General features: G+C 56.0%; 1 protein-coding gene across 4 annotated transcripts in view; it reads left to right on the top strand.

Moving 5' to 3' along the window:
• MGAT5B (alpha-1,6-mannosylglycoprotein 6-beta-N-acetylglucosaminyltransferase B) overlaps positions 1–23,332 on the top strand; it is a 72,055-nt gene that overhangs the window by 21,598 nt on the left and 27,125 nt on the right. For all 4 annotated transcript variants that reach the window (XM_053892585.1, XM_019466080.2, XM_053892586.1 and 1 more), the window contains 5 exons: positions 5,097–5,212; positions 5,738–5,811; positions 6,667–6,837; positions 7,562–7,726; positions 9,156–9,325. In XM_053892585.1, coding sequence (XP_053748560.1) covers positions 5,097–5,212; positions 5,738–5,811; positions 6,667–6,837; positions 7,562–7,726; positions 9,156–9,325 — 696 coding nt within the window. The remainder of the gene's footprint in view (positions 1–5,096; positions 5,213–5,737; positions 5,812–6,666; positions 6,838–7,561; positions 7,727–9,155; positions 9,326–23,332) is intronic.

The raw sequence follows: 23,332 nt of genomic DNA, 5'->3' as shown, positions 1-23,332 counted from the left end.
GGGGCCGGAGAACCTCACTCGTCGTGGGGAGCCGCGGGGTCGGGCTCGGGAATAACGCGCGGCTACGGGGTTAAGTGCAAAGGTGCTTTCTCCCGGGGCCTCTCTGAAGTCTCCAGCCCGCCCTCCTCCCGCCTCTCCCCGACGTGACCCTGGGTCTCCGCTCCTCCCATTCAGGCTGCCCCCTCACAAGCCCACCTGTTCAGGCTCATCTGGCTCGACCACCAGATGCACACACAGAAGATTAAAAAAGGAGAGGAATAAAAATATGCAACAAGGAGGAGGGACTAAAAAGCCTGCAGTCACTCCTATCATTGGGAGGAAGACTGGGCCCCCGGGGTGGGAGGGGCCGTGGGCGTGGGCCCCCTGTCGGGCACACACATTTCCAGGTTTGTACCCTGGTGACGGGCCCTCAGAGTTAGGATTGATGCTGACGGGGAAATGCTTTCTGCTACAGCTCTTACAGCCTTCACCACCTGCCCGGGGAGGGGGGGGGGGGGCAGGGGCATTGGGCGGAAATCGTCCTGAGGGTTCCACCCCAGGGATGTCACTCCCTAGATCACGGCCTTGGTCCTGACAGCCTGCCCCACCCCCACCCCCTGTGCCCACCCTTGAGCACAGACCCCTTGCCCGTGAACTGGTACCTGATTTTTCCACTTAATAGCTCCGTGGCCCTGGGCAAGTAACTCAGCCTTCCTGTGCCTTGGTTTCCTCCTCTGTACGATGGGACCATTAGAAGGGATCCTGATGCTGTGGAGAGAATTGCCTGGGGCCCCCTCAGCAGGAAGCCCCTGCACAGACGTCCTGGTCCATCCCCCCCTTTTTCTTTGGCACTTGGGAGCTTCTGAGGCCGTGGCTGTGGTCTGCGGTCTCGTGGCACCTACTTTCCCTGTCGTTCTTTAAGAGAGCATCCCAGGGAGAGAAGACTAATCATATATATATATTCTAATGTTTTTTAAATTTGTTTTTGAGAGAGAGAGAGACAGAGCGTGAGCAGGGGAGGGGCAGAGAGAGACAGAAACACAGAATCCGAGGCAGGCTCCAGGCTGTCGGCACAGAGCCCGACGCGGGGCTCGAACTCACTGCGAGATCATGACCTGAGCCGAAGTCGGACGCTCAACCAACAGAGCCACCCAGGCGCCCCAAGACGAATCACATATTATTTGAAAATAAAAAAGCCTGGGTGGCTCCGTCGGTCGAACGTCCGACTCTCGATTGCATCTCAGGTCATGATTCCAGGGTCACGGGATCGAGCCCCGCGTTGGGGCTCCGCGCTGAGGGTGGGGTCTGCTTGAGCTTCTCTCTCCCTCTGCCCCTCTCCCCCGCTCAGTCTCTCTCTTCTCCCTTAAATAAAATCAAACACAGAAAATGAAAGTGCTGCCCACGTGCGAAGTCCAGGATAATGGCGGTGGCGTCACGTCTGAATTGTTAAGCCGGACGGATGTCACCTGCGCAGGTTAGAGCCCCTGCCAGTGATGCTGCCTGAGAAACGCTTCCCGTGCGAAAACCCTCCAAAAAGCGAAGTGCTTTGTTCTGCGGGCAGACTTGCGACGCTTCCTTTTGGGGCCGGGGCGATGGCTGCGGACAGGGAATAAAGGCGTCTCAGGGCGATGGCTGCGGCCATCAGGCATTTATTGTGTTCGAGCGTCGCTGAGCACCTGATATCCTGGGCATCACCCTGTGAGGTAGTCGAGATTCTCCAGCTGTGGTAGGAGCTGGCCCCTGAGCTCAGAGAGGTTAGTGGAGAGAAAGTCTGACGGCAGGGGCCCAGGAGAGCCTGGAGTCTCCTTTTGCGATGGACTAAAAACCATTTGCCCTCAGCTCTGTATTAGTGTCCTCGGGCTGCCACCAAAAAAATGACCACGAGCCGGATGGCTTAACACGACAAAAATTTTCTGTCTTGATTCTGGGGGCTGAAGTCTGAAATCTACGTATCAGCGGGGCCCCGTTCCTTCCTAAGCCTCCAGGGGAGGATCTTTCCCCGCCTTTTCTAGTGCCTGGTGGCTCCCGGCAGTCCCTGGCTTGTGGCCGCGTCCCTCCGGTCTCTGCCTCCGCTGTCCCGTGGTGGCCTTCCCCTGAGTGTCTCCACATGGCTCTCTTATAAGGACACCAGGAGCGGAACTGAGGGCCAACCTGATTCCGCATGACCTTGTCGTAACGAATGACGTCTGCAAAGACCCTATTTCCAAATAAGGTCATGTTCTGTGGTTCTGGGTGGATGTGAACTTGGTGGGGGGCGGGGGGGGAGACACTACTCAGCCCAGCACAGTGCTGGAGTCCTGGGCACATGACCCATGCTGGACAGTGCCCACGCTCCATCCGGAAGCACGTTCCTGTCCTTGAGAACTTGGGACTCCACTGGAGATTTCTTCTTCTTCCTCTATCTCCTTCTCCTCCTTTTTTTTTTTTTTTAACATTTTTTAAAGTTTATTTATTTTGAGAGAGAAAGAGTAAATGAAGGAGGAGCAGAGAGAGAGAGAGAGAGAGAATCCCAAGCAGGCTCCACACCCTCAGTGCAGAGTCTGATATGGGGCTCGAACTCACAAACCGTGAGATCATGACCTGAGCCAAAGTCGGATGTTCAACCGACTGAGCCACCCAGGTGTTCCCTCTCCTTTTTTTTTAATTAAAAACAACTTTTGGAAGTAATCTCTGCATCCACTGTGGGGCTCAAACCTACAACCGCCAAGTCAAGGGTCAGACGCGCTACCGACTGACACAGCCAGGTGCCCCAGGACTCCGCCGGGGGTCCAGCTGGTAACAACCACACCCCAGCATGTGAGGGGCTCAGAGGAGAGATCTGGCTCCCAAAACCAGATCTCTGGATGGATAGAGCAGAGCCTTGAAGGAGAGGATCCTTCAGGAAGGCTTGAAGTGGGGTGAGGTCCCTTCCAAAGTCTCTGGGGACCTAGCAGGACCCCCGCCGGTCCCCTGACAGGGGTTGTTTGCGCTCTGGGGTCTCGGTTAGAAGTTGGGAGGGGTGCCCGGGAGCAACCCCCCTTGTGCTTGGCCGCCCCACGCTGGGCACCGACCCTGGCCCAGCAGCTGCGAGCTCCGGGCCCTCCTCCCGGTGGCTGCCTCCTGCTGTCGGCTGAGTGTTCCTTCCGGGCGGAGGAATGTCCGTGCTGTCCCCACATGTCAGCGAGGAAAGCAGTCCCAGCGTGCTCACTCAGAGCTGATGCAGAGCCCAACGGACGTCAGGGTCATGGAGTTCTTCCTCTGGCTTAAAGCAGGCATCCTCCGTGGGTGCGTATCACCCCCAAGGGTGAAGCCTGCTTCTTGAGGGGGAAATTACCTTAGACGTCCCAATGGCCTGTGGCCCTCCCCAGGCCACCGTGTGTAAACGGAGCGGCAGCATGTCTGTGGTTTTCACTTTCAACGGAGGAGGGCGAGTAGGGGAAAATGTCTCCCAGGGCTCCCTCGGGAGTGATGATGAGACAAGACAGACAAGCGCTGGTCTGGCCCAAACCCCTTTGGCTGCAGCTTCGGCCACACCGCGGCCTGGGCAGGAACGGGTACACGTGCAGGGCTGATCTCCGGCAGACGCAGACGTCCTTACTGCTCCGTATCCTCATTCCGGCCTCACGAGACTCCACCAGGGAGTGCCTTTGTCTTCTCCATTAAAAAAAGAAAAAAAAATTTTTAATGTATATTTATTTTTGAGAGAGAGAGAGAGAGAGAGAGAGACAGAGCTCAAGCGGGGGAGGGGCAGAGAGAGAGGGAGACACAGAATCCGAGGCAGGCTCCAGGCTCCGAGCCGTCAGCACAGAGCTCGACGCGGGGCTCGAACACCTTGATTCCGGACTTCTGGCCTCCAGAGCTGCAAGAATACATTTGTGGTCATTTGTTTAAATGGCCGCAGGAATCCGGTACAAATTCCATTAGCGTTTTAGTTTGTTTTTGAGGGAGTTGACGGGATTGTGTATGTATGTGTATGCACACACACGTGTGCATGTGCACGTGTGTGTGTGTGGTGAGGGCTCGTCTGCCCCTTCCTGCCACCTTCTTCCTTTTGTTGCCACCCTACCTCCGTGTCCGCCTGGCCCCCACCGGCCTCCCACGCCCTCCGTGGATGGGGCCACTGCTGTCCTCTCCTCTAGGAAGGCGGCCCCAGGGGGCGGGCAGCTGTCACCGCTGTGCCTCCCCGGGCGGACAGATCCCCCGAGAGGAGCCCAGGTTGGAAAAGTCCTCCTTCCTATAATTCCCATTTTGTGTGGCACTCAAGCTCCCCGTCCTTGTGAAGGGATAAATGGAGCTCGAGCGGGGCCCTCAGAGCCAGAGGACGAGGTGCGAATCAGAGATCGGAATTAACGTGTTCGCGAAGGGCAGGCGACTTCTGGGGAAGGCCCACGTGCCGGCCGGCAGAGCGGGGCCACCTCGGCAAGGGTCTTTGCAAGGAGACGCATCCTGCAGGTGATGCCTCATAAACTGCTCCGAGAGCCGAGCAGTAATCAACACCAGGAAATAAATTCTCCAAAAATAAAGGCGACGCGAGTATGGGTGGGGGGTGGAGGGCCGTGATGTTTGTGGCAGGCAATGTGTTTGAGATCCTGGGAACAATTCATGCCCAGGAGCCCAGCGATAATTTACTAGAGGCTTAATAGTCGGCAAGTCCCCAGGCGTCTTTGGGTGGAATTTATTTTGGCACGATGTAGCCCCTCTGGGAGGAAATGGAGAAGCAGACTCGGGGCAGCCGGCCATGCCCGGGAAAGGGCTTCCGTCGCCTGGGGGTCCCGGGCCAGATCCTGTCCAGGCTCTGGACTAGAATTCCTCTGTCTGCTTCGGCCTCAGGCACTGCCCTCCAACACGCAGGGCACACGCATGTGGGGATGACCGGCCGGCGGGCCTGACACACCAAGTGGGGGCTTTCCCGTGTGACGTGTGCGGTGGGTGGTTAGAGAGCCCCGGGGGCGGGGGAGGGCACACGCCTCCGTCTGCTGGCCCAGCGTCGTCCGTCTCCCTGTTTCGGTTCCTTGCAGGGCAGCGTCTGGGTCCCCAGGAGCACGGCAGGCCCGCTGCCCCTGCTCACGTGCTGAGTCCCTCCCGGGAGGGCCACCGTGGCGACCTGTGCCCGCTCACCCCTGGCTTTTCCCACCTAGGTTTCCCCCGGGGGCCGGCCTCATGGAGCGGATCCAGGCCATCGCCCAGAACGTCTCGGACATCGCCGTGAAGGTGGACCAGATCCTGCGTCACAGCCTGATTCTCCACAGCAAGGGTGGGGGCCAGGGCACCCCTCTGCCTCCAGGGGGCCGGGGTACCGCGCGGCCCTGACCGCTCCCCGCGGCATCTGTCCTGGCTCCTGCCTCAGGCTCTAAGTGGGGTGATTTGGGGTTCACCCTGCTGTGACCTGGCGTGAAGACAGAGGTCTTGGAGGCCCTCTGTGGCCCCTGCATTTCTCCTGATGTGGAGAGCAGCAGGCTGGGGGTCCCCCTCAAAGAGTTATGAGTACATTCGGGTGGGTACGTGAGGTCTGCCTATCCAGACACGGGTCCATAGCCATTCAAGCCAGCTCCTTACTGGTTCTGAAGCCGCTTTGGAGGGGGAGGGCTAGCGGCAGAGGGGGGAACCCGGGCTCGGGGGCCCTCTGGCAGGTGGCCTTGCAGGTGAGAAAACTCAGCGGAGGGAGGGCGGTGTGGGCTCCTCAGTGACCCCTTCCCACCGCAGACCAGGCCTCTCCAACACTTCACGGGGCCCCTCCGTACACCCGGGGCCTCAGCAAGCTGACCTTCCCTCCCTGCAGTGTCCGAAGGCCGGCGGGACCAGTGTGAGGCACCCAGTGACCCCAAGTTCCCCGACTGCTCAGGGAAGGTGGAGGTAAGGCCTGGGGCTGAGGGCAGGGGTAGAGGTGGCCAGGGTGGCGGGCGGGGCAGGCTCCTCCTCAGGGGCTCTGCCCCAGACTAGCCCTGACGTTCTGCTAGTGGAGGCTTCTCTGCCCAGCCCCCTGACGCTGGCACCGGCTGGCAGAGGCCAGCCTCAGGGGGATGGCCTCTCCTCTTGGGCCGCCTGCCTGGCCCACCAACCCAGGTTGCTCCCCATCCTGGCAACCAGCTGGGCCGAGAAAGCCCCCTACCCCACCAGCCCCACCTCTGGGGGCTCACCCCCAGGGGCCCATGGCTGCATGAAGTCTGTCCATCTGGGGGTGCAGTCCCTGGCATAAAAGCCAGCTCGTCACTGGTTCTGAACTCCCTGAGAGGGTAGAGCAGAGGCACTGCAGACCCCCTCCTCGGTGACATGTGGGGATCACTGTGGGTGGGGCCTGCTCTGACTCCTGTCCCTGTGCCCTTGGAGTCTGCTCCTGACCTTGGCTTCAGCTGAATCCTGCTCCCCATGACCAGCCAAGCCCTGAGCTGCTGTGTCTCCCACTGTTTGGCCTGGAGCTGTCCCTGAATGTGTCGTGACCTGGCCTTGTTCTCCCAGGGTCCTTTTCTTTCCGGGCCTGGGGGACGGTGGTCCTGCTCGGCCTTCCCTGAGGTTCTCAGCAGCCAGGACACAGGGCTGGGTCATGGGGCCCTGGTCTAGTTGTCTTCTCTGCTTCTGGCCCTTGCTGCTTCTTTAAGTGTGACAGAGGTCCCGCCCTGAGGGTCCCCGAGGACTTGCATGCCGAGAGCCTGCCAAGGGTGTGGGTGGGGCTGGTGCCAGCACCCTGGCCTGGGCTGGCCCTCTCCACAGTGGATGCGCGCCCGCTGGACCTCTGACCCTTGCTACGCCTTCTTCGGGGTGGACGGCACCGAGTGTTCCTTCCTCATCTACCTAAGTGAGGTCGAGTGGTTCTGCCCCCCGCTGCCTTGGAGGAATCAGACAGCCACCCAGATGGCCCCCAAGCCCCTCCCCAAAGTCCAGGTAGGCGTGGGAAGTGGGTAGGCCCGTGAGGGGCTGGTAGACAGGCCAGCTGGTCTCCTCAGATGGGGCGTCCTTAAGGGTCAGCGGGAGGAACCCTGAGTGAGGCCAGCCAGCCGTGCCTGTCCTACCTTCTGGGGATGCTGCAAAGCGTGGCCTACTTGAGGGGCAAGCTGGGGCCCTGGAGGCACCCCCTAGATGGAAAAGAATAATAGTAACAATAGCTGTCGCTTCTGGAAGGCTTCCAGATGCTTTATATGTACTTAAACCTCCCAGCAGCCTTTATGCGACCGCATTGAACAGATGGAGATTCTGAGTTTAGGGAGTGGCGGTAACTTGTTCAAGGCACCTCGTTACTCCAGCTCCACTGAAAGGTGGCCCGGACTTCCTGCCATCCGAGTACCAGCTCTGACCACTACCCTCGCTGCCTCTGTGTCGCAGCTGAGACCCCTGGGAACTGTCACAGCTGCCCACCCCCAAAGGGCTTGTGACGGAAGGCTGGGCTGAGACAGAAGTCTGGGCTGGGGGGTTAGTGTTGGTGGGTGAGACCAGGGCTCCCCGACTGTGGGGGCTCCTTGGCCTCTACAAAAGGCAGGAGAAGCTAGAGCAGGCCCCAGCCCCCCAGGGAGGGTGCGGGCCCCTGTCCCCAGGGGCAGCAGGTGACAGTGGTGGTGGGTGCAGCTGGGGGCTGAGGGCTGGAGGACCCAGGTGTGGGCCCCCCCTCCAGGCAGTTTTCCGGAGCAACCTGTCCCACCTCCTGGAGCTGATGGGCAGTGGGAAGGAGTCTCTAATCTTCATGAAGAAACGGACCAAGCGGCTCACGGCCCAGTGGGCACTGGCCGCCCAGCGGCTGGCACAGAAGCTGGGAAGCGTCTGGAGGGACCAGAAGCAGGTACTGCTTCCCTGTGCATTCAGGGAGCTGAGCTCACAGAGCTTAGGAAATGAGCTTAGGGCCCCAGGTTTACAAGTAGGCACTGAGTCTGTCCTTGAAAAGGTTTTATTGAATTTATTTAAATTTTAGCTGAGACAGGGGAGGCAGAGTCAGGATAGATGCATATGGTGGCCCTGGCTCTTTTCACGTTTGGGGTAGAATGACAAGCCTTCCCCCACACTGCTTAGGGGTTCTGCCTTCTGTAGACATCTTGTGCTTTTCAGGCAGAAAAGTCATGGCATTTGCCTAGAATATTGAGAATAACATAGCCTGTTTTGGGGAGATTTGTAGGTTCGTCCGTCCATCCATCCATCCATCCATCCATCCATCCATCCATCCATCCATCTATCCAACCATCCATCCATCCGTCCAGACACCCATCCATAATATATTCATCCATTCATTCATTTGTTCACCTGTCCGTCCATCCATCCATCCATCCACCATTCCATCTGTCCATCCAACCATCCCTCTGTCCATCCATCCATCCATCCATCTATCCATCCAACCATCCATCTGTCAATCCATCTGTCCATCTGTCTACTCATCCATCCATCCAACCGTCCATCTGTCCATCCATCCTTCCATCCATCCAACCACCCATCTATCATATATCCATCCATTCATCCATTTGTTCACCTGTCTGTCCATCCATCCATCCATCCATCCATCCATCCATCCATCCACCATTCTATCCATCCATCTGTCCATCTGTCCATCCATCCGTCCATCTGTCTACTCATTTACCCATCCAACCATCCATCTGTCCGTCCATCCTTCCATCTATCCAACCATCCATCCATCCATTCGTCCATCTGTCTGTCCAACCACCCATCCATCATATATCCATCCATTCATCCATTTGTTCACCTGTCTGTCCATCCATCCATCCATCCACCCACATATCCATCCAACCATCCATCCATCCATCCAGCCACCCATCTGTCCATCCATCCATCATCTATCTATGCATCCATCCATCCATCCATCCAACCACCTATCCATCATCTATTCATCTGTGCACCCACCCACTGTCCCATCCACCCATCTATCTATCCATCCATCAATAAATATTTACCTGACTCTCACATCACCCTGTTTATTTCTTTCAGAGTCCCTATCATTTCATGAAATTATCTCTTGTCTGTGTTTACTGTTGTCTACTTCTTCCATCTGGAACGTAAGCGCCTTGAGAGCCGGATGTGAACATCTTGTTCACTTTTATCCCCAGTGCCCAGTGCAGTCACTCTGCCTCTTGGTCCCCCTTCTGGTGCCAGAAAACACCTGCCCAGGCACAGCCTGGAGACAGCATCTGCTGCTGGCCAGGTCTCCCTGGGGGTGGCAGGTCAAGAGCTGCTGCTCCTCCGTGCTGACCCTGTGTCCTCCCTAGATCCTCGTTCACATTGGCTTCCTGACGGAGGAGTCTGGTGACGTGTTCAGCCCAAGGGTGCTGAAGGGCGGGCCTCTGGGGGAGATGGTGCAGTGGGCAGACATCTTGGCCACTCTCTATGTCCTGGGCCATGGCCTGCGGATCACAGTGTCCCTGAAGGAGCTGCAGAGGTGAGTGCTGGGGAGGGGAGGGGAGGGGAGGGGAGGGGAGGAAGGGGAACCTGTCCCCCGGGGGCCACTGCTCTGCCTGCAGTTCCCTGGGAGGTTCTTGGTATACTGTGGATAGTGACAGTACTAATTTCCTGCTCCTCTCCACGTTGGTTCCTGGTCATGTTTGGGATGCACCAAGGAAGTATATTTGCATAGTGCTGTTCAAAGGATCCTCTTCTCCATCTTGGGCCAACAGGTGCCCTGGCGTTTGTACTCAGGGGCTGACAAATACCAGTTTGTGGAATCGAGCCATGTCATGTAGCTGGGGTCCTCTTTGCCTGCCATCTTGGTGGGCTTGATGGAGTCTTGGGATTTTTCTTCTGGAATTGGGCTCCTTCCTGGGCCTATTCTGGGGTTGGGGGGCTGGTAAGACCTGGGGGGTGGTAAGGTGGGCTGCTGATGCCTCTCCTTCCCCAGCGCTTGCCTTTCCAGGGTCCCCCTGATGCTCTTAGAGGTGGGAGATGGTGACGAGAGGGGGAAGGATTGTGTGTATGTGTGTGTGCAATGCCTGTGTGCAAGTGTGATTAAGCTTAACAACTGCATCTGTGAGATATAGAAATACAGTTTCTCTTCATTTATTTATTAATGTTTATCATATAATATTTGACACATACAAAAATGTATGTAACAGATGTTAGGAAGTGCAAATATAGGGTGTTCTCCCATGATTCTGCCAGAATTCCCCCAATATTCCCGGGGCACCTGGGTGACTCAGTCGGTTAAGGAACTGACTTTGGCTCAGGTCATGATCTCACGGTTCATGGGTTTGAGCCCTGCATTGTGGTCTGTGCTGACGGCTTGGAGCCTGGAGCCTGCTTCGGATTCTGGGTCTCCCTCTCTCTTTCTGCCCCTCCCCCACTCATGTTTTCTCTCTCTCAAAATATAATAAAATAAAATATTTAAAAAAATTTAAGTATTAATTTAAAAGAAAGAAAGAAAGAAAAAGAAAAAGAGAGAGAGAGAGATGAAGGAAGGAAGGAAGGAAGGAAGGAAGGAAGGAAGGAAGGAAGGAAGGAATATTCTCAGGACTCCTGTATCCACCTGGTGCCCCTTCTCTCCCTGATCCCTCTGCCTCCCCCCCAGAGGAAACTTGCAACTTGGACTCTGTGTTTATCATTTCTTTGCTTTTAAAAAACAAATTAATTTTTTACATGCTCATGTATCCATAAACAGCATACGGTTTCCTTTTCTTTTGCTTTGAGCTCTGTGCAAATGGCATCTACTGTATGTAACGTTTGAGACTTGCTTTCTTCACCCATTATTATGTTTCGATGATTCACCCATGTTGTATGAAGTAGCTCTATTTTTTTTTAATTTTCACTGCTATATTTCTTTTTTTTTTTAATATATGAAATTTACTGTCAAATTGGTTTCCATACAACACCCAGTGCTCATCCCAAAAGGTGCCCTCCTCAATACCCATCACCCACCCTGCCCTCCCTCCCTGACTGCTATATTTCATTATGTGGATGGTCCTTAATTATTTATCAGTTTTTGCTGACTGTGGACATCTTTTTCCTGCTTTTGTAACTTATCTTGAGTGATGCTATGGTAGACACTCTTATACATGTCACCTGGGGAACCTGTGTCATGGTATAGGCTGAGTTTCTCTTTGGGATGGACTAAAGTGCACAATCATTGGGACTAATGGTGTGAAATAATGCCAGCTGTTTTCCAAAGTGATGGCACCGATCTCACCCCACCAACTGGAGGTTCTCAGTGGCTGTGTTCTCACCCACACCTAGTGTAATCAGACTTCCTAACTGAGGGTGGTGTCGAGTGGTATCATGATATTTTGTTATGTTCTTAACTTGCATTTCCGTGACAACTAACGAGGCTGAGCATTCTGTTATAAGTTGGTCCTTCTTTCCCCTTGATGAAATGCCCACACACGTTATTTGCTCACCTTTCTGCTGGGTTGTTTATCTTTTCCTTATTGAGTTGTCGGAGTTCTTTGTATATTGTGGGTATAAATCCTGTGTGAGTTATATCTGTTTAAAAATCTTCTCCAAATTTGTGGCTTGTCTCTGTCATTTTTTCTTTTTTTCCCCCCAAGGAACAGAAAGCCTTAATTTAATGTAATCAAAAGCATCGATCTTTTTCTCTTTATGGTTAGGGATTTATGGTTGGATTTTTTCTTCCTCTTTCTCATTGGTATTTGGATGAGACTGTTCTAACTTGGCCCCAGGGCATGACTAAGGAAGGCCTCAGAGTTGTTGCTACGCGTCCGCTTTCCTTCATCAGCCCATTAACTTACTCTGAGGTGGTTTTCAAGCTAACGTGGATTCCTGTCCAGAACTTGCCCGCCATCTTGATGGTCTATTGGTTCTGGATGTCTCTGATCAGCACTTTGTCCTGGCCACAAATGCTGATGCTCTATAGCACAGGAGCATTGGAGAGCGGAGGATACTGGCAGGGACAAAGCCATAGACAATCTTAGGTCAACGTGGTTTGGGCAGCTACTCATCCTCTCAGTTTTCCCCTGAACTTGGAGTCTGCCAGTAACTCGAGTAGGGCTCCGTGTGACCTTGATCGGAGGGTGGTACTAGGACCAGCTCTATGGATGGAGGATTACGGGGAGAAGGAGGCTGACACCAGGTTGTGCTGGGAGGCCACTAAATGACCTAGTGGCTTGAAGGTTTTTATTCCTGTGGCTTGTGATTCACTGCTGGAGTCAATGTTTTAGACCGATGCACTTGTCTGCAGTAGGCCTAGGGAAGGTGAAGTGTCTTCAGAGAGGAACAGTACCTATAGGGTTCACTTTGAAGGGGGAGAAAGAAGATGACAGGGACTAATGAGGGAGCTGTATGGTGTGGCAGCACTGGGAAACACAATCACAGGTTGGGGGCAGCAGGTTCTGGGGGAGGAGTTGTCACCTGGGAGTAGCACATCCCCTACCCCTCAACCCCCCTACCCCCAGCCCCTGCCAAAATCTGGCAGGAGGTCGGTCACCAGAGTGGGAAGGAACTGGTCAGGGAGCTGTCCCTGAGTGCTGGTGCTGAACGTGCAGACTAGCTACTCAGCCCTGGGAGAGGCAACCAGCATGTCCCTCACTCTGACTCTCACCCTGGTGGCACTTTGTTGTCAGACCAAGCTGTTCACATTGTGCAGGGCTCTTCAGAGCTGAGTGTGCCCACTCACCACCCGCCAGCACACACTGCTGCTCACCTCCAGCTCCCTCTGAACAGAGGACTCAGATGCATCAACACTGTGGAGCAAAATGCTGCTAATGTTTTTGCAAATGATGAAAAGAGGCATCTTTGCCTGGCCTGGAAGCTTCCTGCAGGAAAGCCAGATAGGGTGGGGGTGAGGTGAAGAAAAGAGAAAAGGGAGCCTGTGTCTGCAAAGTCAAAGACGTCTTGGGCAGTTTGTGGATGGCACAAGCAGGGGTTGTGGTTAGCCACAAGCCAGACCTGCCTTGGGCAGAGCAGCAAGCAAGGGTCTAGGGGCCCTTGTCCCCTCGGTCATCAGAGACCCTAAGATACAGCGGGAAGAATCCAGGGGGTGAGGGCTGTCCGGACCCCTCATCCCAGGCTCTGCCACACGCAAAGTCCCCTGTGAGTGTGAAACATCCTATCAGCGTTACTGACACCTTGACCTGACTCAAGGTTAGATGAATTCACGTTTATCAGATGGGGTTCAGCTTGATTCCTCCCTGCATCTTCTGGGGCCAGAGACAGGAGAACTTCCTTCCTTTACTGCTCCCTGAGGGAATGGGCAGGCCTCTCCCAGGCCTTTGTGACAGCCTATCAACCACCCTGAGCGAATCATCCCCCCAGGGGAGAGAAGGTATTCGACAAGTCTGCGTAAGAGATAGGAATTTACCTCAGTTACTCTGCTTCTCAACCTGGGCTGAGGTGTCTTCTCGCTCACCCGTCACCCTGAGTCCTTACCTGCCCAGAGCACTTCCTCCTCTGGCCACTTCTTGGGCCTGGCACTGAGTCTGTAGTTATTGCCACTGCTTATCCCAGGGCCAGCGCGGTGCAGGTGGGGTTCACTGCACTCAGGAGGCCTTGAAAGGGAGGCACTTGTGTAAAGTACCAAGGTCTGAAATACCTCCTACTGCCAGCTCTTTCACTACATGCGTGCGCCCACATGATGCCCATGTGTGCCCATGCATGCGTGTCCCAGCGCATAACCGTATATGCAATGCCCACGTGCGTGTGTGTGCACATGTGTGCGGCCCCTGTGCATACCTCATGCATGCACACGTACATGTCTATCCCGACACATACCCACACACAGGCAAACACATGTGCAAGCACACACACACACACACACACACACACACACTCACACGCCCCACAGGCACTCCATATCTTCCTGCCAACACATCCCCTCCTGCCAGGCTCCTGTGGATCTGAAATTCCCAGGAACAGGGGCTCCAGGGAAAGGTTGCTCCATTTCTGATTTGCAGTTTGTTAAATGGGCAGGCCCGAGGCTGTGCCCAGATAGCTCTGTCCTCAGTCCCCCGTGGGAGGTGGGTGTGAGCAGAAGCTCTTGCTCAGGGCAGAGTTGTGTCAACAGCCCAGACACCTCAGGGAACAGTCTCATGAAGGGGTTTTCTAAATCTGTTATCAGAAACAATTCCAAAACAACTAAAGGAATTAAAAAAAAAAAAACTATCATCTCCAGGAGACATAATCCAGTTATGTCTACAAAATTAACAGCATCAGCTGTGGTTGGAATACATCTCAGGTGGGGATTCTTACCCTCCACCCGCCCCCCTGGCCCTGTCACCGGCTGCAAACATACTAACATTTGGGCCCCACTCTTGGTGTCTCTATTTAATCGGTCTGGGGTGGGTGTCATTATTACATTCCCCAAGCTCCCCAGATGATCTAATGAGGAGTGAAGGTCGAGAAGTGGAAACATTGAGGCTGTGGTTTTTGTAAGCCTCCCCTGGAGCCCCCCACCCCCACAGTCTGGGCTGCTGTGGGATTGGGACTTTGTAGAATGTGCGAGCCGGCCTTCATGACTTGTTCACGAGAACTGCCCTCTGTGTCTCCAGTGTAGGTCCCGAGGGCCTGGATTCCTCCCCAGAGCACCCACGCTATGCTTGGTCGCAGGGGTGGGCCAAGGAGGCATCCCTTGGAAGTGGCCCAGACAGTGGGGCCTGTCACGCCTCCAGGTGGGAGCCTGCTGACCTGGCAGGTACTGTGCCCCATGCCCTCTCTTGGATATACTTTTCTCCCGTGACAGATGCAGGCCAGGGCTGTGAGCTCCTGAAGCTCATTCTGCCAAGACCACCCAACGCTACCTAAATGCAGGCCTTTCCTTCCGGCGGGGATGTAGACACAGCTGTGTATTTGCCGTGACAAAGCCCCCCAGACTGAGTGGCTTCGACAACGGCAAGCGGTTGTTTCTCAGTTCTGGAGAGGTCCTAGATCAAGATGTGAACAGGGCTGTTCCTTCTGAGGCTGTGAGGGAGAATTTGTCACAGACCTCTCCCGGGGCCACTGGCGGTTTGCTGGGGATCTCTGGCGCTCATTGGCTGGTGAAGCGTCACCCCGAGCTCTGCTTTCATTTTCATGTGGCCTTTTCTCTGTATGTCTGTGTCCAAATCTCTCCCTCTTACACGGACACCATTCCTATTGGATTAGGACCCATCCTAATGGTCTTATTTCAACTTGACTACCTCTTCAAAGGCCCTGTCTCCAAATAAAGGCACATTCCGAGTTAGTAGGGGTTAGAAGGCCAGCATGAATTCTGGGGGGACGCGGTACAACTCATAACAAGACGGTGAGCACTTGAGCCTGGCAAGGGGTCGGGGGCAGAGATCCCACTGAATGCACTCACGGCGTTGCTGTGGGTCCTGAGAATCATCCGGGAGGGAGCCGTCCCCTGCAGGCAGCACCAGGTTGACTTGAAAATAGGTCAATGAGATGTGAAGGCAATCCGGATCCTGAGCCACAGCTCGGCTCCTGTGGCAGAAACGTCTCCCCGGTCTGGCTAAAGGGCCGGTGCGGGGAAGGCAGTGGGACGAAGATGCCGTTTCGACCTTTACCGTGGTTCGCTCACAGATGTTCGTGGCAGATGTCTTGGCCACTGCCTGAGCAGCAAGGCTGGACGGATGAGCCGCCTTTCTCTGCTTCTCGTGTTTTGGTGTTTTAATTAACCAGCTCACTGGAGTGATGTTTGGGGGCAATGCACAGAGTCCACATCGGGCTTTGCTGCTGGTGGCGGGGCAAGAACAGTGCGCCCAGCGGCGCGCGCTTGCACGGCCCTGGCCACGCCCACCGCGCACCAGGGAAGGAGAGGCGGGCCCAGAGCCTCCAGTTGGCCACGCCCCGACTCATCCCGGGTCCACAGTGCGCATTTTATTTATTTATTTATTTATTTATTTATTTATTGTTTATTTATTTTCGAGAGAGAGAGAGAGTGTGTGCAAACAAGCAGGGGAGGGGCCGAGAGAGAGAAAGAGAGAAGGAGACACAGAATCCAGAGCAGGCTCCAGGCCAGAGCCGGACACAGGGCTGGAACCCACCAACCGTGAGCTCGTGACCTGAGCCGAAGTGGGCCGCTTAACCGACGGAGCCACCCAGGCGCCCCATATTTTATTTATTTCCTTATTTAAGTTTATTTATTTACTCTGAGAGTGAGAGCGAGGGAGCAGGGGAGGGGCAGAGAGAGGGGAAGAGAGGATCCCAAGCAGGCTCTGCACCGAAAGTACAGAGCCCGATGCAGGGATCCACGCGGGGCTGGAACCCACCAACCGTGAGATCATGACTTGAGCCTAGATCAGGAGTCCCACGCTCAACCGACTGAGCCACCCAGGCGCCCCCACAATGGGCATTTTAAATTAAGCCTTTCCCTGCCTGCCTGCCCAGGATCGGCGGTGCTCATTAATTATATTTGCATAATTTCAAGCACCATTAATAGTACATGGCATGGGGAAAAATTGCTGAGCTCTTCCTCCATCCATGAGTGAAATTGGGTTTAGTAGAAAATTAGTTGACTTAACTGGCAAATGATGAAAGCTTGAGAGGAGAATGTTTAACTAAGGAGGACAAGAAGGGAAAACTCTCAGCCGTCAAGCACGGGGACCCCGTGGAAATCAGTCTCCTGGCCTTTTTGTTGGAGCAGCGTTGTTCCAGGGAAATACCGGGGAGGATCCCCAGAGAAGGAGGGAGGCGGGGGCCACATCTCGGCCCCCCTCGCGCAGCCCAACGCTCTGGGAGCCAGGTGAGGCAGGCCTCAGGGCGTGACTGGCCGTGACTGGCTCAGACTGGCCTGAACTAGGCCGAACTAGCCGGCTCAAAGCAGCCACTGGGTGGAGGGTTCTACCGTCCCCTGCCAAGTGATGGGAGGAAAGGCCTGAGCACAAAGCCTTAAGGAACAGTAACAGCGAAAGTCCTCTTGGAGAAAGACGTGCGCCCAGAGGAGACTGAGGAGTGGCCGGGAGGGTCTGGAGCCATGGGCACCAGTAGAGAAAGAAGATGCTTCTAGAAGGAGGGTGTGGCCAGTGATGTGAGATGCTCACCGAAAGTGAGAAGGAGACTGAATTTGGCCGCGTGGATGCCCTTGTTGACCCTACAAAGACCCAGTTGGTTGAGTTGTGGGGATGAACGGCAGACGTGGGGGGGTTGGAGGAGGAGGGGGCTGGTGAGGAAGCAGACATGAAGCCTCTTGGAGGAGCCTCGCTGCGAGGGGAGGAGAGGCCAGGAGGCAGGCGACAGCAGACTCGCAGCTTCCCCGGGGGCTGCCAAAACTAAGTGTTGCGAAACTGGGTGACTTACTGTCTCACGGTGGTAGAGGCCACGGCGCCCGGTTGTGGAAGTCCCGGGGCCAGTGGGCTGGCTCCTTCCGAGGCTGTGAGAACCTGCGTCGGGACTCGGCCACCTTCTGGTGGCCTCAGATGTGCCTCAGTTCGCAGGTGACCATCTCCTCCTGTGCCTTCACGCCGCCTTCCCCGCTGTGTGTGTCTGTCTCTGTGTCTAAGTTCTCATGTCGAATTAGGGCCCAACCCTAACGTCCCTCACTCGATCATCCGCAAAGACCCTGTTTGCAAATGAGGTCACATTCCTGGGTACCGGGGGGGTTAGGACTTCAACACCTTTTGGGGGAACACGATTCACCCCGTAACGGGAGGTCTGCTCGCTTACCTCTCGAGGTGGGAGAGCATAGGCACGTTTAAGTGCTCGTGCGACGGAGCCCGAAAAGGGAGCAGTTGAAGACACAGGATAGGGATAGTGTGGTGCCTGGTGGCCCCCGGGGATGGCCCCCCGAGGAAGGGGGAGAGAGCAGGAAGTGGCAGGGGGTGAGGTGGAGGGCAGGAAATGTGAGGACAGCGGACAAGACAGACACACCCCAGGGCTCCACACGGATTTGCAGTGTGTTATCCCCTGGGGGGGGGGGGTGGGGACAGATTTGAACCAAAGGTGGCAAAATGTGACGACTTGACAAGGCTGGGAAATGGGAATAGAAGGATTTGTCGTATCGTTATATTATTTTCTAGAATCTTCCAGATGCTTGAGACATTTTATAACGTATAAAGTACGTGAATTAGAAACGGGAAGGGCGAGCCCATCTGGCATCTGTTTGGCACTTATCGGACTCTTGTAAACAGTGGCTATTTCTCTTTGCTGCCCGTTCCTCGCGGAGGCTTGAGAGGCAGGCGATTAATCTCTGCTAAAGAAACTCCATCCGCTCTCCCCTCTCCTGTTTCCTTCCCTTTCCTTGGATTCCAACGAGGCATTTTAATCTCCGGTGCGGTGGGACGGGGTCAGTGCCGCTGAGCGCCATGCAAGGTGGGGGACCTCTGCCGCGGAGCCCTGAGCCGCGCTGGCCTCCGCCCTGCATCCTTCCTCAGTCCAGGAGAGACGGTTGCTAACAAGGGCCGCCCGCGCCCTCCTGCTCCGTGCTGCCCTGAGCCGCAGGGAGTGGGAGTCTGTTTCTTACGAATCTGACCAAGTCTCGACACGGGCTGATAAACCTGACCGCACGCATGCAGCGGCTGAGTCACCTTTCCCAGCTCCGGCCCGGTCCCCGCTGGGCCAGAGGGCCGCAAAGGACGAGACCTTGAAAGGAAATTGCAGGCTCTCAGGCAAGGTCCGTGCAACCCCGGTGGGGTGGGCAGGGCCACGGGGAGCGAGGTGAGAAATGAGGCAGAGGCTGCCTCCTGAGGCTCGTGAACAAGGCGAGATTTGTTCCTGGGAGGAAGCCTCGCCTGGGGGGCCCCAGGGTCTCGTAAAGGGAGGTGGGGTCCAGTGTCCTCTCCATACCAAGTACAGAGACAGAGGAGATCTTGTCATGTGGCGGCTGGAGAGCGGGTAGGTGGGCAGTGGAGGCTGAAGCCTCCGCCGAATGGAGGAAACCCCGCCGCTCCGGCCTCAGAACCGGGGCTCCGCCGGCCTGGGACTCGTTTTTTCCCGCAGAAGCCGGCAGAAGTGTAGTGTGGTACAAATGACCCCCTGTGGTCCTTCCAGCTTTCTCTGAGCTCCTAAAGGAGCTTAGGTGAAAGGGAGGCCTTTTCCTGGGAGCCGGACTCGTCTTTCCCAAGCTATTCCCCAGTGACCCAGGGCCCCTAGCCGTGCACGTGCAGCGCCCCGGGACCTCGTCTCTCCTTCAACCCACGTCTCCCACGGGGTTTGTGCTAACCGTGTTGAGAACAGCGGCTTACCCATCTTGTGCCCTCAAGGCCCCCGAAAAAGCTTTGTGGAACCGGATAGGATCGTGAGAGCCCCTGGCGCACAAGAATCACCCGGGGACCAGGAACCCAACATCCCAAAGCCCGGCCCCACCCCGGAGTGATGAGGCAGCCCCTCTGGGCCTGGGCATCCGGGAATCTCAGTGGTTATGACCTGTGCCGGGCCTGGGAACCACCGTCCTGCTACCTTTAAGGCACAGCTTGGACGAGAGACGCTTGCTTTGTGCATTTACAGACAGACATTCGTTATATAAATTGGGGCCTGTCTTCAAGGAAGGAGGCAGGGAACAGCCAGAGGGATGTGTTCCTGTTCTGACCACATTCACGCCGGCAGCACCCCCCGGGAACTGGAGGAAGGAATCCGTGGTTTCATCCCGCTCTCTTGGGAGCAGTGGCACTATTCTTAGCTGTTTGCTTAAATAGGAAGTCGTGCTGGGGAAGAAAGCATCAGCTCTGGACCGTGGTCCTAATGCCCAGGGCGAGGGGCGGGGCGGGGGTTGCTGCTTCCTGTGTTTCTCTTTTAGAACCTTCTGGCCCTTGCTCCTTTTCTGCCTTTAGTTCTGGCTGCTCTTGAGCTGGTCCTGGGCCAGAGAAGAAAACGCCGCAGAACAATAGAATTCTTTCTCTTTGGTGGTCCTGACCTCCCTTGTAAAGCAGTTCATTAGATGTCCTGTTAACTCTCTGGGGTCCTTTCTCTCTGCCTCCTTTGCTCTTGGGAAGAGGCAGGGGCCTGCCCTAGAAACAGGCCGTGGACCTAGACCTAGAGAGACAGGGGGGCAACACCATAGTGCCCAGGAGGCGGGTACTGGATGGGGTAGGAGGGATCGCAGGTCCCCTGGGAGGCGGAACAGTCCTGGGCGGCCCCGGCCGGTGTGCGCCCAGCAATGAGAGGGGTCTGGAAAAGCAGAAGTTACCTGCGTGCGCCTAGCACCGGGAGCCAAAGATCTCTGAGCACTTGGTGAGAATTCTTTTTAATTAGGTCCTTCCCACACAGAGAAGAGAGGGAGGGAGGATGGTCTGTTCCAGAATGTAAGCACTACCTGGAGAGGTTATTTCCAGCCACAGACCAAAGGCACAGGGAGAAATAAAACCAGAGAATTTTTAGCCCAGAAGGGATCGTGGGGATCAGTCCGAGCACCACGTTCTGGGACCGGAGGCGGACGCCAGGATGATCTGAGGTCTGTGCAAGGTCACCGGGCACGTTGGCGCTGGAGCTCACGCCCAGGAGCGCTTTCCACGGAGCCAGAGCTCAGCGTTTCGATTCCCAGCTGAGGATTTTTTTTTTTTTTTTTTCAATTGGGCATAGATTGTTTCCCCCCCACCCCCACCCCGGCCCCTCTGTTTCGCCTACTGAGTCTCCCCTCCTGCGAATATGTGCTGCACCCCTGCGTTACAGCCAGCTGGGAGTCTGGGGGAGCTGGGGGAAGGTGGGGACACGGGCACCTCTGGGAGGCAGAGGGCCCGGCACGTCCTTGTGGGGCTGGGCACGCGTGGTCCCTTGAGCGTGAACGGTTTAATTATAGTAAAATACACATAACAAAATTTGCTCTCCTAACCATTTGGAAGTACACGGTTCAGTATTACGTGCGTTCACAAGGTTATACGGCCATTACTGCCATCCCTCTCCAGGACTTTTTCGTTTCCCCAAACTGAAATTCTGTCCCCATTAAACCCTGACCCCTCCACCGCCTGCCCCCCTGCAGGGTGGATTAATTCGGCTTGGGGTGTGGGGGCCCCAGGATCACCAGGCGAGCCGTGGAAAAGCTCCATTTCCCTAGATCCCTGTGCCCCTTTCATCCGGTATCCAGGCTCCCTGCTCAGGTGGCCCGGGGCCATTTAGAAATATAACCCAGGCACCCAGTTGGGCAATTCCGTGTAGACTCCCCCATCCTCCCGAAGCATTGTGGACGGTAGTGTGCGGACCAGAGGTGCTGAGTGGACGGTGTCATGTCCCTCCGTGGGCAGGTGCTGCCTCCCCTAATAGACTGACCCGGGTCGGGGGGGACCCCACGGGTGCACTGGGGGTGGGGAGGCTCCTCGACCTCCCCTCACCCACCCCACCCCCGACACAGCCCCGGGCTAAGAGTCCGAAGAGGAATCGGGAACTTGCATTGGAAACGAGGAGACATCTGGGCAGGCGCCTTTTGAGGAGCCCGCGTGGAGGGTGGCGTTGCCCGGCCGAGCCTCCGTGGGCACCTTTGGCTGAAAGGCCGTGAGGAGGCAGCGGTTTGCAATTCCTCACCGCTCAGTGTCCCTCCGGTCTTGTCTCTATTCTAGAGAGATCTTTCTACACTGTAAACCCGGTTCCAATCCCTCCCAGAAGACTTCTCGCTTCCCGGCCCTTGCGTCCTCCTCCTCCAGGAAGTCTTCCTTGGATGCCCCGCCCCTGTGCTCCCCCAACCGACCAACCCTTGCTCCGACCAACCACGTAGCATAAAATTGCCCATAAAGGCGAACTTAACTGACAAGTGATGAAACCACAGTCCTCCCCCAACCCCCAGGCGGGGCTGACCCTCTCCGCTGTCCTCCGGGCGGGCCCTGAGTCCCTGTGACCAGAGCAATGAGCAGCCACACTTATCTCCAGTGAAGTCTCTTTAAATCGAAAACTCTTGTTTTCTAGAAAGGGCCGGGGAGACGGAGCGGCCCCGCGTTAAGTCCTCCTGGGAGGCGGTCTGCAGTCTCTGGGCCAGCTTGTCTCTCTTCCTCACCTTCCTGCGGGATGGCTTGCATACTTGCAGTCCACTAGTGTGGGTCCCGGGGTGTCCCAGGACCCTTGCTCACTCCTCAGAAGAGCAGCGTGCTTCTTACCCCTCTGAGACACCTGTCACCCTCGGGCTCCCCTCACCCGGCGCCTCTCTCCAGACAGACTCTCCTTGGCCAAATTTTCAGCCTAAGGGTTCACCGGATTCATTGGTTTGTTTATTCCTTCCTGAACACAGCAGGGGCTTATCGGGCCAGATGCTGTCCCAGCTCTGGGCTTTCAAAGATGCCTGGGCCTATCCTCACGGGCCCGGTTGGAAGGAGGTGACTCAGGACAGTGCAGAGTGGCGGGGGTTGAAGCAAGGGGTGGGGGAGCACAGGGGCGGGGCGTCCAAGGAAGACTTCCTGGAGGAGGAGGACGCAAGGGCCGGGAAGCGAGAAGTCTTCTGGGAGGGATTGGAACCGGGTTTACAGAGTGGAAAGATCTCTCTAGGAAAGAGACAAGACTGGAGGGACACTGAGCAGAGAGGAGATGACCTCAAGATGCGAGGTGAGAAATGACGGGCCTTGAGCGAGGGGGCTGCGTGTGGTCCAGGAAGGAGTTGCCGGACCCACAAGTGCAGAAGGCAGATGCTGACAAGAAGAAACGATTAGTAGCAGAACGCTCACCGCACCTCGGTTGATCCTACCAGGAACCCTGGGAGGGAGGCATTTTTGTCTTTTCCCGAGGAGAAAAACGAAATTCCTGGAGGCTTATGACTCCCCCGAGGTTAGCAACAGAACTGGGACTGGAGCCCAATCTCTGCTGGCAGCCGGGGCTCGGGTTTCGGGGATGTCTTTGTGGTCTGACCATCCGACCATCCGACACCGTGCTGGAGACGCAGGAGAGCTTAGCGGGTGGGAGTGGGGAGGGGGAGGGCTCTGGAGCCCCACTGCCTGGGTCCCAACCCAGCTTCACAGCCTCCTGGCTGTGCAACCCTGGCTAACTTACTAAACCTCTCTGTTTTCCTAGCCTGGAAAGAGGGGAGCAGGAGAAGGATGAGTCTGATCTCCTAGGGTAGCTGCCCAGATGAAAGGATTTAAATGAATTAATAAGCTGAGACCGTGCGGAATGGTTCCTTGTTCAAAATGTCAGCCCCATCAAGGGACAAAGATGATGAGGGCTCGTGCCTTAGAACGTCAGCGCGGAGCCATTCTCCCAGGGGAGAGCTGTGTGTGGCTCAGCTGGCCTCTCGGCGGCCGTGGTGTTTGGGGCAGGGGCCACGGCTGTGGTCGGGGTTCGGGCAACCAAAGGGAGCCCCCGTGACTTTGTTGGCACCACGTGTGGCCACAGAGGGACACGTTGCCTAGAAACCAACCACAAATGTAACGTGGGGAAGTAATCCTCTTACGGTGCCCGTAGCAGCGACCGGACCCACCTACAGTTTGTACTTTAGGGTTGTTAATTGATTTTCCCAGGACCCGATTCCTGTGGGAGGAGAAGCCACCCCCTTCCTGGTTTCTGCAAGGAAGGGATAGGGGGTTCATCGTTTTGTCCTTCTGTCCGTGGCTCCCCATTGAGTGTAGGGAATCGGGGGAGGGAGGCGGTGTCTCTCTCTAGGTAGCTGCTGCAACCCGGC

This window comes from Panthera pardus, unplaced genomic scaffold, assembly GCF_024362965.1.
Source record: "Panthera pardus isolate Hobbes unplaced genomic scaffold, ASM2436296v1 HiC_scaffold_3, whole genome shotgun sequence".
NCBI classification, from domain to species: Eukaryota; Metazoa; Chordata; class Mammalia; order Carnivora; family Felidae; genus Panthera; species Panthera pardus.
The sequence above is the reverse complement of the archived record's forward strand: the minus strand, read 5'-3'. Positions and strand labels throughout refer to the sequence as shown.